Below are 17729 nucleotides of genomic sequence, written 5' to 3'. Positions count from 1 at the left end.
TGGGCTGCGACTCTACTCTGTATGGGTAATCCAGCCTGGGCATAGCAGGAGATAAAAGCAGCCATCCAGTTGGAGATGGTACACTTAGAGATAGGATGTCCCAACTTATTTGGATCGAAGGAGACAAAAAGTTGAGGAGCAGTTCTGTGTGATTTGGTACATTCCAAATAGAAGGCCAAGCACATTTATAGTCCAGAGTATAAGGATTGAAGGATTGAAGTTGAGGATTGAAGTTAATGTATAATCCTTAGAGTATAATGATTCTCCAGGATGAGAATGAGGCTTTGGAAAGAACACTGGAAGAATAATGGATTGGTTGAGATGAAATTCCAAAACCACTTTAGGTAGGAATTTAGGATGAGTACGGAGAACCACCTTGTCATGATGGAACACAGTGAAAGGTGGATCAGCAACTAAAGCTTGCAGCTCACTGACTCTTCGAGCAGAAGTGAGGGCAATGAGAAACACCACTTTCCAAGTGAGATACTTCAGATAAGCCATAGACATTGGTTCAAATAGAGGCTTCATCAATTGAGTAAGAACAACATTGAGGTCCCAAACCACTGGAAGTGGTTTGAGAGGAGGTTTGACATTGAAAAGTCCTTTCATGAATCTGGAAACCACCAGATGAGCAGAAAGGGGTTTTCCTTCAATAGGCTGATGGAAAGCAGCAATTGCACCGAGATGGACTCGGATCGATGTAGACTTGAGGCCAAAGGTGGATAAGTGCAAAAGGTAGTCTAAGAAGATAAGGACGAATATTGAGGCTCCTTATCGTGAGAACAACACCACGTAGAAAATCTAGTCCATTTCTGGTGATAGCATTGTCTAGTGGTAGGCTTCCTAGAAACCTCTAAAATGTCTCTTACACATTGTGAAGAGGAGTTATGTTGAGAGGTACTAATATGTCAGGTGTAGAGACTGCAGGTTGGGATGAAGCAGAGATCCCTGACTCTGTGTAATCAGAGAGGGAAAAACTGTTAGAAGGTAAGGCTCCCTGCTGCTGAGTTGAAGGAGAAAGGAGAACCAAGGTTGTCTCGGCCACTAAGAAGCAGTCAGAATCATGGAGGGAATGCATACAGGAAGAGATTCGTCCATTCTAGAAGAAAAGCATCTGCCTCAAGGCAATGAGCAGAATAGATCCTGGAGCAGAACTGAGGCAGTTTGTGGTTGTGGGGAGCTGCAAAGAGATCTATCTGAGGCGTTCCCCACTGTGAAAAAATGTGATGAAGAGGTGAGGAATGGAGTGTCCATGCGTGAGGTTGCAGAAGACGACTCAAGTTGTCCGCCAAGCAATTTTTTGCCCCTTAGATGTAGACAGCTTTGAGGAAGGTGTTTCGGCAGATTGCCCAGTCCCAAACCTTCAGAGCTTCTTGACAAAGGGAGGAAGATCCCGTCCCTCCCTGTTTGTTGACATAATACATGGTGACTTGGTTGTTCGTCTGAATTAGGACTACCTGATCTTGAAGAAGATGTTGAAAAGCTTTGAGAGCCTTGAAAATCGCTCTGAGTTCCAACAGATTGATGACACACTAACAATCCGTACTGGTCCAGTGGCCTTGAGTACAGAGGCCTTGAGTACCGAGATGAGCACCCCAAGCGTAGGTCGAGGAATCTGTTGTGAGGACCTTCTGATGAGGGGGTGTTTGAAACAGCAAGCCTCTGGAGAGATTGGAAGAGAGCATCTACCAGCAGAGAGAGACTGTCTCAATGAAGGAGTGACTGCAATGTGTCGAGAAAGTGGGTCGCAAACCTGCATCCACTGAGATGCCAATGTCCGAGGAATTCCGAGGTGAAGTCTGGCAAAAGGAGTCACGTCTACTGTGAAGGCCATGTGACCCAGGAGTACCATCATGTGTCTCACTGATATGGAGCAGCAGGAAGACACTGTATGACAGAGTTGAAGGAGGACTTCCAGAGTCCAGATGCTGTTGTGGAAGGAATGCTCCGAGTTGGATAGTATCCAGAACAGCTCCAATGGATTGTAGATTCTGAGAGGGTTGAAGTTGGGATTTGGGAAAGTTGATTTCGAATCCCAAACTCTGTAGGAACCACATAGTCTGTTGGATCGCTACAATAACCCCTTGAGATGTTGAATCTTTGATGAGCCAGTCATCCCGGTAGGGAAATACCTGAAGACCATGGTTTCTGAGAGCTGCGGCTACCACTACCAGGCACTTGGTGAACACTCTGGGAGATGAAACCAGGCCAAAGGGCAGCACTCTGTATTGATAATGCAGATTACCCACCCAAAATCTGAGATATTGGCGGGAGGCCGGATGAATGGGAATATGAGTATAAGCCTCCTTGAGATCGAGAGCATAACCAGTCGTTCTGATCTAGGAGGGGATAAAGGGATGCCAGGGATAACATGCAAAATTTTTCTTTGACTAAAAATTTGTTGAGAACCCTGAGATCCAGAATGGGCCGCAGATCGCCTGTCTTCTTCGGAACAAGGAAGTAACGGGAGTAAAACCCCCCTGTTCTGCTGTTCCAAAGGAACTGGTTTGATGGCATGGAGGCGAAGCAGACCTTGAGCTTCCTGAAGAAGAAGGGCGGTCTGGGATGGATTGGAAGGATACTCTCTTGGAGGAAGCTCTGGTGGAACCTGAGTGAAATGAAGAGAGTATCCTTCTCTGATGATTGACAGCACCCAGAGGTCAGATGTGATTGTCTCCCATCAGTGATAAAAATGATGGAGACGACCTCCAATAGGGGGAAGATAGTTCAGAGACAGAACGGTGGAGGTTATGCTCTGTTTTAAACAGTCAAAAAGGCTGTGTAGCCTTAGGTGCAGCAGAAGGTTGAGATTTCTGTTGCTTCTGATTCTGCTGTTTCTTGGAAGGAGGGCAAGTATAAGGAGCTGCTCTCTGAGCAAAACGCCTCTAGTAAATAGGAGGAGGGCGTGCAGGCTTGGCAGGAGCTGGCTTTGGCTTAGGTCTGACAATAGAAGCAAAGGATTTTTCATGCTCAGACAATTTCTTAGTGGCTGCCTCAATAGATTCATCGAAGAGGTCATTACCTGCACAAGGAATATTAGCCATGCGGTCCTGAAGATTAGGATCCATGTCAATGGTACGAAGCCAGGCAAGGCGGCGCATTGCTACAGAACAAGCAGCCGCCCTGGCAGACAACTCAAAGGCATTGTAAGAAGACTGAAGTAGATGTGATAGAGAAGCTATGACTTCTTGAAATTCAAAGTGCTTTTGAGTATCTAAATAACTGAGAAATTTAGGCAAAAGAGCAATGAGGAACTCAAAATAAGTGATAAAATGGAAATTGTAATTAAGGACTTTAGAGAACATCATGGCATTTTGATAGATGCGATGTCCAAATTTGTCTATAGTTTCCCCTTCCTTTCTAGGAGGAACGGTAGCATAAACCTTGGAAGGATGGGACCTTTTCAAGGAAGACTCCACAAGTAGGGATTGGTGAGATAACTGTGAATTCTCAAATCCTTTGCAATGGAGAGTTTTATATCTAGAGTCTAATTTGCCTGGAACAGCTGAAATTGCATAAGGAGTCTCCAGGCATCTGGTAAAAGTAAGACAAAAGCTTGTGAAGAGGAAGCTTAAGTGACTCTGCTGGAGGCTGAGGAAGATGCATGACTGAGATACTCCTTAGACTATTTGGAACCAGAATCCAATTGAAGGTCCAAGTCAATTGCCATCTGACGAAGAAAAGAGGAGAAAGATGCTGATCCGCCAATGCCTTGCCTTGAGAAGGACTCGAGGTCGTCAAGGCAGCCTGGGTCAAAGATGAAGCTTCGGCAGGAAAAAAGGCATAAAAAAATAGGGAGACTTGGACAAAGCAATCGAAACCGCTGAGTCCTCGAGGTGTGGAAGTAGAGACCTCAATCAAGGAGTCAGTTGGCTAGTAGAACTGGAAGGTGTAGATCGAGGCTTCGTTGAAGAAGGAGGCTCTTTGGAAGAAGAGCTATGCCTGGAAGTATGCCTCGAGGAAGGCCTCGATCGTCGGTGAGAATGGTGTTTGGAAGCAGATCTTGAGGATCGAGGAGACTTCGCCCCGGAGATGGAAGCAGTCAATGCCACCAAAGAATGGATAAGGCTGGAAGCTGTGGATCGAAGCTCCAGAAGCTTGATGGAGGAACCTTGATGCACTTCCAAAGATTCTGCTCCTTGTATGGAGTGTGAGGATTTCTGTCGAGGAACTTGCAAAGAATCTGCTCCTTGCTTCACGTGCATAGATGCCAGACCAGACACTCGCAGAGACTCTACTCTCTGCATAGAGTGTGTAGGCTCAGACTGAGGAATAGGAAGAGGCTCGACCTCACGGGAGTCTGCAGAATGCTCAGGCTGGATTAGAGTAACAAGCTTCAGTCCCATATTAGTGAATTGCTTCTCTAACATGGTCTGGAAAGAAGTCGGCAAGGATGGATCCGCATCTGAAACCGGACCACCTGCTTTGGCTGGAGGTTCCACAGAGGCAGTGGAAATGTGCTTCAACTTGGAAGTCTTAGGCACCTTAAGCACCACCACTGGAACTTTCTGCTGAGCTATCTGACCTGAGGATATGGGGGAAGATACAGCAGATGTCGTCGAGGAAAGAGCCACTGCAAACGAAGAAGGTCTGATGAGGCTCAAGGTCGAAGCAGTGGAGGCAGGAGGACCCTTGGTCGAAGGCGAGACCGAGGTTGGCTTCGGAGTCGAGGAAGTGGTCGAATCCATCCCGAAGAGCTTCTCCACTGAAAGTAGATGACGTTTAAGGGCTCGAGGTTGAAGAATAGCACACTTGCTCGCATGACTTCGGGTGATGGTCTGGCCCAAGGCACTTGAGGCACCTACTGTGTGGGTCCATGAGAGAAATCGCATGTTGACATTGGCTATACTTCTTGAAGCCTGTTGCTGGCCGGGACATAGGAGGAAAAACAGCCGCCGCAAAGTTGAAGCCCCTGGGCTGCGGCCGAGCGGCCTGTCCCGGCAGCCGAATGGAAGAAATAAATTTTTTTTTTTTTAACTAGAAATAAAAGAAATACAGTGATTTGTGAAGAAAAAGAACACAAACCGTGGTGAGAGAAGGCACGAAGTAAGTAAGGTAAACGCAGAGAGTCAAAGAGGGACTTCTCGGCTCTATGGAAAACTGAGAACTGAGGAGATGCGCCCTGTGCTGGGCGGGAAAGCACTTGCGCATGCGCGGTGCAGCTGACTCGAAACTTCTAGTTTCTAAAAGCAAGCCTGCTTGTAAGGCTTCCGCAATGGGGCTCCGTCGATGACATCACCCATATGTAAAAATAGGCTGCCTGCTTATCCTGGGATAACATATTTGCATACCCAAGGATCACTGGCTGCAAATACAAGTCCTTTTTGGACAGGTCCTTCATGTTCCAAGCAAGCAAACAGCAGTTCTGGCTTGGTAATTTCATCAATGGAGCCAGGCTGACCTAAGGTGCCTTTCGGAGAGAAATTAAAACTGTACTGTTTGACAGATTCATCTCCTAAACAGAAGCCTCACCAAACTTCCTAAGTTTAATTTTCCCTCTGTCTATTTCTTGTGTAATATGTTGTTCCCTCATTTTCCACATTCTGCAACTCGTTGATTGTTCAGCTTCTATTCCCTGGTTGCATACATGAGAACCATATTTCTTACTCAAGTTTCTTATTTTCCTTTTATCTATTTCTTGTGTAATAAGTTGTACCCTCACTTCTTGCATTCTGTAATTCGCTGATTGTCCAGCCCTCTTCGATGTGAACCGCCTAGAAGTCATCTGACTATGGCGTTATAGAAGAATAAAGTTATTATTATTACCACCCTCCAGGTCCCGGCCAAGTAGCTCTTTAAAGGGTCATGTGACAGGCGGGCCACTGCCAAAGGGCCACATGTGGACCTTTGTGCGGACCAAGGCAGGACAAAAAGCCCTACCAAAATTCTACCTAAAGTAGAAGCAGCTCCTGAAGCTCTCTGCCTAACTCCAACCCCAGATCAGTATCAAACAAATTCTTGCTGCTAAATGAACTGAATAGACTTCGCCTTCTTCACTGAAACATGGCTCAAAGAAGCAAACTGCCCAGAACTCTGCCCCTTAAACTACAGTATCCTACATACTCCAAGACCTGGCAAAAGAGGAGGTGGCATAGCTCTAATCTACAAGAGTTCTTTTAATATATCCATAATTGACTCGGCCACCCTACCAGGCTTGGAATACAGGCAGTCCCTGGTTTAAGAATGCCCAACTTGCATCAGACTCATACTTATGAACCACGGTCCTGTTTTTCCCTTCCGTATCCCAACATGCCCCTCTTCCTCCCTTCCGTGTTCCAACGCGCTCTATTCTCACTTGTTTTTCTTCCGTGGACATTACCTCCTCTGGACAACTCCCTACCATACTTCTCAAAGCCATGGCCTGCATGCAGCCCACAGCTGACCCGGAAGCCTTCCCAGAGGCAGAACCCACGGCCCTGGCTTTGAGGAGAGAAGTACAGCATCTTAAAGATCAGTATCTCGCAAATTTTCCAGCTGGTGGCACACTAAATTCAGTGCCCCAGCTGGAAGGTATCCATCAATGTCCATGCATGGGCGGAGACTCATCTGGCCGCGATCCCACCGGTGGAGAGATCTGGGAGGTGCAGGGAGAAGAGGAGAGACGCTGGCCAGGAGGAAAGTCATCTGTGCTGGCTGACTTCCTACAGGATGTGCTTCTCGCTGCGAGAGGCATGTCCTGTAGGCAGGCAGCTGGCGTGGACGACTCTCCTCCTCGCCAGTGTGTCACGGCACACCAGAAATCTCAGGAGGCACACTGGTGTGCTGCGGCACACAGTTTGCGATATACTATTGTAGATGATCATAAGAACAGAACTGAACTATCACATCTTCAGGAAAAAACTGAAAACAAAACCTATTCTTTCCTTTCAACTCAGGGACCTCACCCTCTCTCCGAGACAATGTAGCAGTCATCTTCAAAACATTATATCTACTGTCTCACTTGCAACAATGTAACCTTTCCCTTATTGCAATAGTGTAACCTTCCTCTATCATGTGATGTAGCCTTTTTCCCTTAATGCTGCAAAGGCTTCTTTTCCAGGCCAGTCTTCAATCATTCGTCCATATGTAGTGAAAGCAACCCCCCCCCCACCACCACCAATGCATTTCCTTTCCAAAATAGCACATCAGGGAAGGAAGGCATTCCAGAACCTTTTAGTTCTCATTAATATTGAGAAATTACTACAAATAATTTTGGGTCAGATTCTCAAAACTTTATGCGATTTAAACTTTAATGTGGTGGTGATGGTTTCACTGTAGAGTTTTACAAATCATTTCAGATTACCCTATTACCTCATCTATTAAATTTATATCAGGATCAACTAACTAATGTTGCATCTCAGGTACTATGGCAGAATCTTTAACAATAAACTGGAATAAATCTGAGGTTCTTCCGCTAAATATTCACTGTCCAAAAGGATTATTTGACACATTACCTTTTCTTTGGAAAGAAGAGGGTATAAAATATTTAGGCATTTGGATTCAGAAAACGCTAGAAGAAACAATGAAAGTAAATTAAAGATCCTTATTGCTGAAGGTCACAGAAATGTGTGAGCAATGGAACCCCTTACATCTCTAATCTAATCTAATCCTTAGGTTTGTATACCGCATCATCTCCATGGTCGTATCTCTCTTGGTGGGTGAGAGTTCAAACAGTTAAGATGATGATTTTGCCTGTGGTTTACTACCAAATGGGCATGCAGCCAGTTTTCTTTCAGGGGTCCTTTTATAAGAAATTTATTTGGCTGGGTAAAGTTTATTTGGCTGGGTAAAACTACTCGAATTGCTTTAGTATCATTACAAAAACCAATTGCAGCGGTGGGGTAAATTTTCCCAACTTTTATAGGTATCCCCAAGCTCATGGAAAATCTCCCAGATTGGTTATACTTAGAATGGCAATTGATGTCCCCATTGAGACTGTTCCATGTGTTGAGTATCAAATCACCTAGTTATGTAAAAGACAATAGTATTCTAATTGACACCTGAAAAACCTTGAAATTTATTAACAAATTAATAGATACTCCAGTAGAGAAATCCACATATCAGTCCATATGGTTAAACTCCAAGATTCAAATTGGCAAGTCTGGGATATTCTGGAAGCAATGGATGCAAGCAGGGATTCGAACACTTGGAGACCCAGGAAACTACAGACCGGTGAGTCTGACCTCGGTACCGGGAAAGATGGTAGAGGCGCTGATAAAGGACTGCATCATTAATCACCTTGACGGACACAGTCTGAAGAGGACCAGCCAGCACGGTTTCAGCAAAGGCAGATTTTGTCTGACAAACTTGCTGCACTTCTTCGAGGGAGTAAACAGGCAGATAGACAAGGGCGACCCGGTCGACACTGTATATGTGGACTTTCAGAAGGCGTTTGACAAGGTTCCACATGAACGACTACTTCGAAAAATTGCGAGCCATGAAATCGAGGGTGAAATACTCATGTGGATTAAAAATTGGCTGGAGCATAGGAAACAGAGAGTGGGGGTAAATGGAAAATACTTGGACTGGAAGAGCGTCACCATTGGGGTGCCACAGGGCTCGGTGCTTGGACCCGTGCTCAACATCTTTATAAATGATCTGGACATAGATACAATGAGCGAGGCGATTAAATTTGTGGACGATTCAAAGTTATTCAGAGCAGTGAAGACGTAGGGGGATTGCGAAGATCTGCAACGTGACATAATCAGGCTCGAGGAATGGGCATCAACATGGCAGATGAGATTCAATGTAATAAGTGTAAAGTGATGCATGTCGGTAACAAAAATATCATGCACGAATAAAGGATGTCTGGGGCAGTACTTGAAGAGACCTCCCAGGAAAGGGACTTGGGAGTTCTGATTGACAAGTCGATGAAGCCGTCGGTGCAATATGCGGTGGGTGAACAGGGTGAACAGAATGCTAGGAATGATAAAGAAGGGGATCACGAACAGATCGGAGGTTATCATGCCACTGTACTGGGCAATGGTGCACCCTCACCTGGAGTACTGTGTACAGCATTGATCGCCGTACATGAAGAAGGACATGGTACTACTCAAAAGGGTCCAGAGAAGAGCGAACAAGATGGTTAAGGGGTTGGAGGAGCTGCCGTACAGCGAAAGATTAGAGAAACTGGGCCTCTTCTCCCTCGAACAGAGGAGATTGAGAGGGGACATGATCGAAACATTCAAGGTACTGAAGGGGATAGACTTAGTAGATAAGGACAGGTTGTTCACCCTCTTCAAGGTAGGGAGAACGAGAGGGCACTCTCTAAAGTTGAAAGGGGATAGATTCCGTACGAACGTAAGGAAGTTCTTCTTCACCCAGAGAGTGGTGGAAAACTGGAATGCTCTTCTGGAGTCTGTCATAGGGGAAACACCCTCCAGGGATTCAAGACAAAGTTATACAAGTTCCTGCTGAAAAAGAACGTGTGCTGGTAGGGCTAGTCTCAGTCAGAGCACTGGTCTTTGACCAGAGGGCCGCCGCGTGAGTGGACTGCTTGTTATGATGGACCGCTGGTCTGACCCAGCAGCGGCAATTCTTATGATGTTATCTCAAATGGAAAAATGCTTGAGTTTTCACAACTGCAATAAAAATTTGGTATAGCTAACTCTCAAAATTATAAGTGGTTGCAGTTGAAGCAAGCCATTCAGAAGGGGTTCCCTAATTGGCAAAATCTAAAAAATTATTGTAGTCTGCAGATTCTTTTCTTCTAGACAGATTCATTAGGACATCAGGCTGCCAGGTGGTATAAATTAATATCTGAGTTCTTGAAAAAAACAAAAAACCAAAAAAATGGTCTTCGTGACATTTGGAGCATTGAGATAAAGCAGTATATTTCTGTGTCTCGATGGCCACGAATTTGGACTTGGAGGATGAAATATACAGCGTCAGCATCTATAAGACAAACATGTTTTTTTCTGTTACACAGATCTTTTTGGACCCCTGTTAGGTTGCACAAGTTAGATAATTCTAAATCTAATAGATGCTGGCACTGTCATTTAGAGTAGTCGCAAAACCCAAAAATAAATGGGAGGTAGAAAAATCACAAAAAAGGAAAAAACCTCCCAAACCCCAAGAAATAAAACTAGATAAGGGGGAGAGTCAAGAGCAAGAATGGTAAAACTACTCAAAGCAATCTGCAATAAATTTTGTGTGCACGGAAGAGCCCTCAGTCACACAGCCACCCGCTGGAAACACCCAGGGGAAAAGGCTGTCACTGGCTTACACCCAGAAGAGTGTTAACTGTGAAACATCCCCGGGCTCTACTCCATGCTAATTTAAGTGATTACAATGCACCCAACAGTGCTGAGTGTGAAAAAATATATATAAAGAAATAAAAAAACCACACTCTACCATTCACTGCAATTGTCTCTACCCCTTATCCAGGGGGCCAAAGTACAGTATCAAGCGTCCATATCCAGCAAAGCTCAAAAAACCAACGGGAAGTACTTAGCTTCTCCGTGGAAACAAACAGCCAGCAGATGTAAATACGTCCAACGGGACTCCGTTTCGGGGGTGAAAACCCCCTTCTTCAGGAACGGCTGGACTGCGCTGTGAACCTCCAAATCATCCGGCACAGCTTAGATTGACAGAGCGGAAAATGGCATTTAGACATCGGGACACTGGATCATCTGTTGTTCTATTGTCATTTGTGGTACAATATTACATGTTAAGGCAAGCCCTCTATAGATCAATATAAAGGCCGTCTTTTCCTTATAATGACTGGGACAGCCATCCAGATGATCACCCAAAAATTGAAAAACTTTGATCGTTTAAATTTTTCATTCTGGTGGGCAAGTCTTTGCTCCAGTTATAGACTTGAAAGGATAAACGCTGATAATTTGGGACATGGAAATATATTTAATTTGATATGGGGCCCATTGACATCTTATGTTACATCTTTGTAATTGATTATTGATGTGAATTAGTTTTGGTTTATTTAGGTACATATCCAGGGTAGGGAGGGGGGGGGATTATTTTGGTCTTAGATTAGTTCTAGGGTACTTACATTTGGGGGTGGGTGACTGGATGGGAGATATTAGTAATTAGATTTGGGTATGGTTTCTTTGTGGTAATCTATGTTATTGTGTTTTATTGAATAATCATTGGGTGGGGGAAAATGGTTGATTAAAAAACATGTGTAAGTTGAATGTGCTTTTATTGTATTTTTATATGTTACATTTGTTGTATTGCACTATTTAAGTTTTAAAAATCAATAAAGAATTTAAAAACAAACAAACAAACAAAAAAAATTTAATGTGATTGGTAAACTGGTTTCCGATGGTTTAGCATGCACACATTTTAGCGGCGGATTATCAAAACAGCTTATTGTGGTCTCGAGCTTTCTAGCAGTCTCTAACACTGCCATGCAAATAGGCTCTTCAATACTGAAATGAGCACTCTGGTGGATTCTTCAATATCACTGAGCCATTCTCCAAGAGCAGCGTAGGCTTCTGGCAACAAAAATCAGCGACTGGTCTAGGGGTGCTGGTACAGTGACAGCATTGTTTATAACCCCAGCAGCGAGAGAGTTGCCACTTTTTCCTGCTGCCAAGCAACCCCCCCCCCCTTCCAGCAGCGGGAGAAATACCCAGTCTCTCCTGCTGCCTTACAACACTCCCCATGCCTCCGACGACCCGCACCCTTTCCCCCTTACCTTGATTTTAATCGCTGACCGGAGGGATGCCTACTCCCTCTGGCCAGCTAGTTCACTTCTTCAAATGGGCTTTCCCCTCGTTAGTGCTTCCTGGGATGCACCAAGAAGGGGCCTTAGGCTCTGATTGGCCCAGGTTGTTTAAGGCCCCTCCTATAGGAGGGATCTTATGTGTCTGGGCCAATCAGGGCCTTAGGCTCCTCCCCAGATGCATCAGCGAGGAGCCTAATGCTCTGATTGGCATAGACATCTAAGGTCCCACCCATAGGAGGGGCCTTAAACAACCTGCGCCAATCAGAACCTTAGGCCCCTTACTAGAGATGCACGAGGTAGTGGAAGGCCCATTTTGAAGAGGCAGGCCAGCTGGCCGGAGGGAGTAGGCATCCCTCTGGTCAGTGATCTAAAATCAAGGTAAGAGGGAGAGGATACAGGTTATTGGAGGCACGGGAGGGGGGGTGTTGTGTGGCAGCAGGAGAAATTGGGCATCTCTCCTGCTGCTTGGGGGGGGGGGGGAGTGTCACTAGGCAGTGGGAGAGAGTGGCCATCTCTCCTCATTCGGGGTGGGGTGGTGTTTGTGGCAGGAGAGAATAGGCATCTCTCCCACTACACGAGGGGGGGGGGAGTTGGCAGTGGGAGAGACTGGACATCTCTCCTGCTGTTGTGTTTTTGCATTTATTCTGCCCATGTGCTCATCATTATCACCAGTGATGGACACATGCAAATTTAGTGAGTCTTTGCTATTCTCTGCCAACCTCATTTGAATGAGCGTTTTTTGGAGAATGACTCGCTTTATTAAATCACCACCAGAACCGCTGCGATGGCAGTCATTTTTTAATGTGGATTTTTTGAGAATCTATGCCTTTGTTCAGCGACAAGTTTAATTTTTTACATGCATGCTGAACTCATAGGCGTCGGGAGGGGGGGTGGACTACAGGGGCTGTGGCCTCCCAAAAAATTGCAAATGCTTCAGTTCCTCCTTTTCCTTCCTTCCTTCCTCCCTCTCCTCAGTGGGACCCTGTGGCACCATCAACTCCAGACTTCCCCACACCTGCCTGCCTGCCTGTCCCCCTGGATCGCTATTATTTTAAATGTTATGGCAGCCGCAGCGCTATATCCACCAGATGAAACTTCTAACCTCGGCCTGCCCCAGAACTCTTCATTCAGCAGCGACTTCATGTTCCCGCCTAGGCGGGTGGCTGCTGCATGAATTGTTCCGGGGCAGGCCGAGGTAAGAAGTTTCATCTGGTGGATACAGCGCCAGGGCTGCCATAACATTTAAAATAATAGTGACCCGGGGTGGGGGGGACGGGGAAGGTGTGGGGAGCCTTCAACACCGCCTCTGAAATGCACCCTGCGGCCTCCCTACCTAATGATGCAACTTCCTTTTTCAGCCTGGACAGACCGCTGCACGAGGAAGGCCGCAGGCTGCGTTTCAAAGTCACTGCCGCAGCCGGCATTCCCCTATACCAAAAACGTGAGTGGAGGTGAAGGGGGAGGACATGCCGGGCCCGGATGCCCTCAGAGGATAGGGAAGAACAGAGGCTGCATAGGTTGGGGGTTAGGAAGGGAGGGAAAGAGATGCTGCTGGTGGGCGAGGGAAGAGAAAAAGAAAATTCTTGGACACAGGTGTGTGGAGTGGGAGATCCCAGCCAGTTGGTGGGAGGGAAATTAGATACTAGTCATTACATGCAACATGGTAAACCCAGGACTAGATCCAGTTGACAGCCTTAAAATAAATAAAAGAGAAAGCTTGGAACTGGCAACTCCTGCAAAGTACATCTCACTTCCAGTCAGGGGCATCAGGTGACCTCCGCTGCTCCTTGTGACTCTGGGCAGGTCACTCAGTCCTCCATAGCCCCAGGTACTTTAGATAGATTGTGAGCTCACAGGGACAGATAGGGAAAATGTTCGAGTACCTGATTGTAAAACCGCTTAGATAACCTTGATAGGCGGTATATAAAAACCTAATAAACTTGAAACTTACCTGTACCACCCAGAAGACATTAAAAGCCTCTGCACCAGGTGCCGGGAACTGCGACTGCCACCTCTGATGCTGTTTTGGCACCTCCGCAGTGTTGTAAAGGTCCAGTAATATCGCCATTACAGCCGCAACTAACAGCCCCGCTAAGATCTTCAACAACATTGTCCTGCGCTAAACCGGCATCGATCCAAATTAAAGAGCAGCAACTTCCTGCTTTATGACGTCGTCCGGGTCTACAGGACACGCGTATTCCATTACCAATGACCCCCTCTATGTCCTCATCTCTATGATCCAATTGGAGGATTCTGACCAGTCTGAATCAATGCAAAAACGTCTGCGATATTTGATATAACCTGGAGAGACAGCGCCACGAAACAGTAGCTTCTAGTGAAGGACTCCGAAGGAGACAAACTGCGTCTCTGTCTGCCTAGGAATTTTATTTTGCTTTCTGACTGTATCATTTGCATGTGGATGGATGTCTATAATTCATATTCTGAAGTAGAGCGCACAAAACGTGCTACAGTATGAAGGAAAGATGTAAGGGTATACAGTACTGTAGTCAAGAAACTTTCAGGAATGTCTAAGGAGGTGGGGGGATCACAAAAAAATCTGATCTGAATTACAGAGCTTCCAATTTAACCAGTTCCAAGAGAGATTTTTTTTTAAAGCTAGTCCTAGCCTTCTGTCAGATCTATCCGGATACATTATGGGACATACAGCCTAGAATTCAGTGGGTAGGAGACTATAAATCGGAGGTCACCTGATGCCCCTGACTGTGGAAGTGAGATGCACTTTGCAGGAGTTGCCAGTTCCAAGCTTTCTCTTTTTTTTTTTTAGGCTGTCAACTGGATCCAGTCCTGGGTTTACCATGTTGCATGTAATAACTTGTATCTAATTTCCCTTCCACCAACTGGCTGGGATCTCCCATTCCACACACCTATGTCTAAGATTTTTTTTTTCTCTTCCCTCACCCACCAGCAGCGTCTCTTTCCCTCCCTTCCTAACCCCCATCCCATGCAGCCTCTGTCCTTCCCTACCCCCTCCCAGCTTGTGCAGCATCTGTCCTTGCTCCCTTATAGTGTGACCATATGGCTCCAGAAAAAGGGGACGGATTGAGACATCCGGGTTTTACTTCCATTGAAAGCAACCAAGATGTCTCAATCTGTTCTCCTTACTTCCATTGCTTTCAATGGAAGTAAAACCCAGATGTCTCAATCCGTCCCCTTTTTTCTGGAGCCATATGGTTGTAGCATGTCCTTCCCTCATTCCCAACCCCAGCCCTCCCCTCTCAGCTGGATCCTACGGTATGACAGTCCCTGACTCCCCCACCTACCACCTCCCCGCTGCTGAAATTTAAAATCTTCGGGCAGTTGACGTGAAGCCAGCCTTCTGCCGTTGGCCTGCCCGAGAAGTGTTCTTTCTGCAGCACATCCTCTTTCCATGTAGGCAGGACGCTGCAGAAAGAAAATTTCCAGGGCAGGCGGGAGGCTGGCTTCGCGTTGGCTGCCTGAAAATTTTAAATTTCAGCGGCAGGGAGGTGGTAGGTGGGGAGTCGGGACTCAAGGAGGTTCTGGAGAGGGTTTCACCATAGTGTCAGGTGCACAGTCACTGCGGGCTGCATAAAACTAGAAATGCATTTCCTTTTCTGTTTAATAGAATACAAAGATGTCTGCAAAACTAACACATTTCAGACAATACTTTTTTTTTTTTAAAACTTTTGTTGTCTAGGGATTTATTTTTCCATCAAGTTGGTTCCAGTTTCTGTTTTTCTTGGCTTTTTCTGCGTTTCTTCCTCTTTCTCCCATTTCCCCCCTTGCTGCACAGGGAGTGGGAAAGGAGAGAGAGAAGGGGGGGATCCAGAGTGCATCTTTTCCAACCCCCTCTCCTGCCAAATGCAACATTTCTCCATCTCATCCTTTGGCTCCTGTAAAGCCTCCTTTGTCCCTCCCCACGGCCCAAATTTCTCCTTCCATCAACCCTCTCCACCACCATGTTCAACATTGCTCCCTCTTACATCCCTTTCCATCTCCCACCCTTCCCTTTCAACATCCAATATTTTTCCCTCCTTCCTCTCCACCACTATCATGTCCAACAATTCTCCCTCTACACATCTATGTCCAACAATTCTCCATTCCTTTTCCCTCCCCCTCTGACAGCATTTCTTTCTCTCCCTTCCCACTACCCCACCTGTGTAGCATCTCTCTTCTCCTTCTTTCCTAACCCCTCCCCCCAGCCCATGCATTTGTCCTTCCCAACCCTCTCCCAGTACGTGCAGTATTTGCCTTTCCCAACCTCGTCAAGCCCCTGAGCATCTGTCCTCCCTGCTTTCCCAACTCCCTATCCCCAGCCCGTGGCATGTATCAGTTATTTCCTTCCTTCCCCCCTAGCGGGACCGTGCCGCACGACTGCTTTCTGGCTTTTGACTTTAGACTCTAAACTCCTGACTTCCCCACTCCTACCTCCTCACTGGTGGGGTTTTTTTAAAAATCTCGGGCAACATCAAGATCAGCGTGCTGCCATCGGCCTGCTTTGGAATCCTTTATTCAGCAGCAGCCCACTTATGTGGAAACATGTAATCACTGCTGAATGACGACTTCTGGGGCAGCTGATCTTGTTGACGCAGCCCGGATTAAAAAAAACAAAACAAACACCGGTGAGGAGGCAGGTGTGGGGAAGTGAAAGTCAAAAGTTAGAAAGCAGTTGTGCAGCAGGGTCCCACTAGGGGGAAGAAAGGAAATAACTAATACACACCAACCAGTGGGGGAGCAGAGCCACTGCCAATTTTTGGGGAGACCACGGCCCCTGTGTCCCCCTTCCGCCTATGTTATAACCTATCCAATCTTACTCTTCCCTCATGTATTCTATTTTGTCTTGTCGTTTGAATTTGTTTTTTTTGTTCCCTTCCCCATGTTATATACAATAACAATATACAATTTGTTCCTTACCCCATGTTATATACAATTACAATTCCCTATGTTATATACAATTACAGTTTTTACTGTAAACTGCTTAGATTAACTTTGGTTTTATTATTAGTGGTATATGAAATAAATTGAAACTTGAAACTTTGCATTAGCATTTAAGAGCTAGCTGCCATACCCCAAACTTCCAGGTAAAGGGAAAGTTTCCTGAGCTCTCCTTCCTCCCACCCTGGTGGTTGGTGGAATAGGTCTTAGAGCAGAGGTGTCAAAATCTAGCCTGGAATGTAATTAGATTTGGCCTGTGAGAAAATACCCTTTCTGTTCCTTCCCTTTCTCCATCCCATTGTTCACCATCTCTCTCCCGGCTTCCCGGTCTCACCTTCAAAGCTGCCTGCAGAGGATCGCCGGTCAGCTGTAGGGATCCTAGCAGACTGCTGTCAGCCTTCGCAGCACGCTCCCTCTGCGGAGACTGATGGCAGCCTGCTAGGATCGCTACAGCTGACCGTCGATCCTCTGCAGGCTGCTTTGAAGGCGAGACTGGGAAGCCAGAGGACATTAGAAAGAAAGGGGAAAACATGCAGGCCTTCGGGGGGGGGGGGGGCAGGTGTAGAAATACACGAAGGGAGGGAAGGGGAGGAGTCCAAAGTGATGTGCATATGCCTGACTAAGGGTGGAGGGAGGAGAAGAAATAATAGGTCTAAAAACAGAGCAGAGGGAGAGAGATGGTGGACAATGGAATGGAGGGAGGGAAGGAACAGAAAGGGAGAGAAGTTGGATACAAGGGATGGTATGTAGGGGGGATAGAGATACTGGATAAGAGGATAGTTGGGAAGAGAAAGGGAGAGATGGTGGACCCTGGGGTGGTCAGGAAGGAGGGAGAGATGCTGGATGAAAGGGTAGTTGAGAAAAGGAGAGATGGTTGGATCTGGGGATGGTGGGGTACATCGCTGCAGCTGTGGGGATGGAGAAAAAAAAAGGAAAGGTGCCAGATATCTGGGGGAGGGAAGGGAAATGGAAGGGGATGACAGAGATGGAAGATGGATGGATAGCATCGAGAAAGAAGAAAATGACAAATGGGCAGGAGACCCTGGCAAGCGATTTATCAGAAGACAAAGAAAAACTAGAGCCTGGGACCAACATGATTTGAATAATGACCAGACAACAAAAGGTAGAAAAAATAATTTTATTTTCTATT

General features: G+C 46.2%; 2 protein-coding genes across 5 annotated transcripts in view; one reads left to right on the top strand and one right to left on the bottom strand.

Annotated features, from left to right (window-relative positions):
* The window catches only part of TMEM62 (transmembrane protein 62), a 111707-nt gene that overhangs the window by 92799 nt on the left and 1179 nt on the right, over nt 1-17729 (bottom strand). For 3 of the 4 annotated variants that reach the window (XM_033952838.1, XM_033952841.1, XM_033952840.1), the window contains exon 1: nt 13617-13833. The exons of the other annotated variant lie outside the window; for it this stretch is intronic. In XM_033952838.1, the coding sequence (XP_033808729.1) occupies nt 13617-13775 (159 nt within the window). In that variant the 5' untranslated portion in view covers nt 13776-13833. Of the gene's footprint in view, nt 1-13616; nt 13834-17729 lie in introns of those variants that run through there. 4 annotated transcript variants of the gene reach the window in all.
* The window catches only part of UBR1 (ubiquitin protein ligase E3 component n-recognin 1), a 531921-nt gene continuing 526216 nt past the window's right edge, over nt 12025-17729 (top strand). Inside the window, exon 1 of the mRNA XM_033952836.1 lies at nt 12025-12043. The gene's annotated coding sequence lies outside the window, so the exon portion shown is untranslated. The remainder of the gene's footprint in view (nt 12044-17729) is intronic.

Source organism: Geotrypetes seraphini, chromosome 7 (genome assembly GCF_902459505.1).
Source record: "Geotrypetes seraphini chromosome 7, aGeoSer1.1, whole genome shotgun sequence".
NCBI lineage: Eukaryota > Metazoa > Chordata > Amphibia > Gymnophiona > Dermophiidae > Geotrypetes > Geotrypetes seraphini.
Note: the sequence above shows the minus strand (reverse complement) of the source record. Positions and strands in the feature narration are given on the sequence as shown.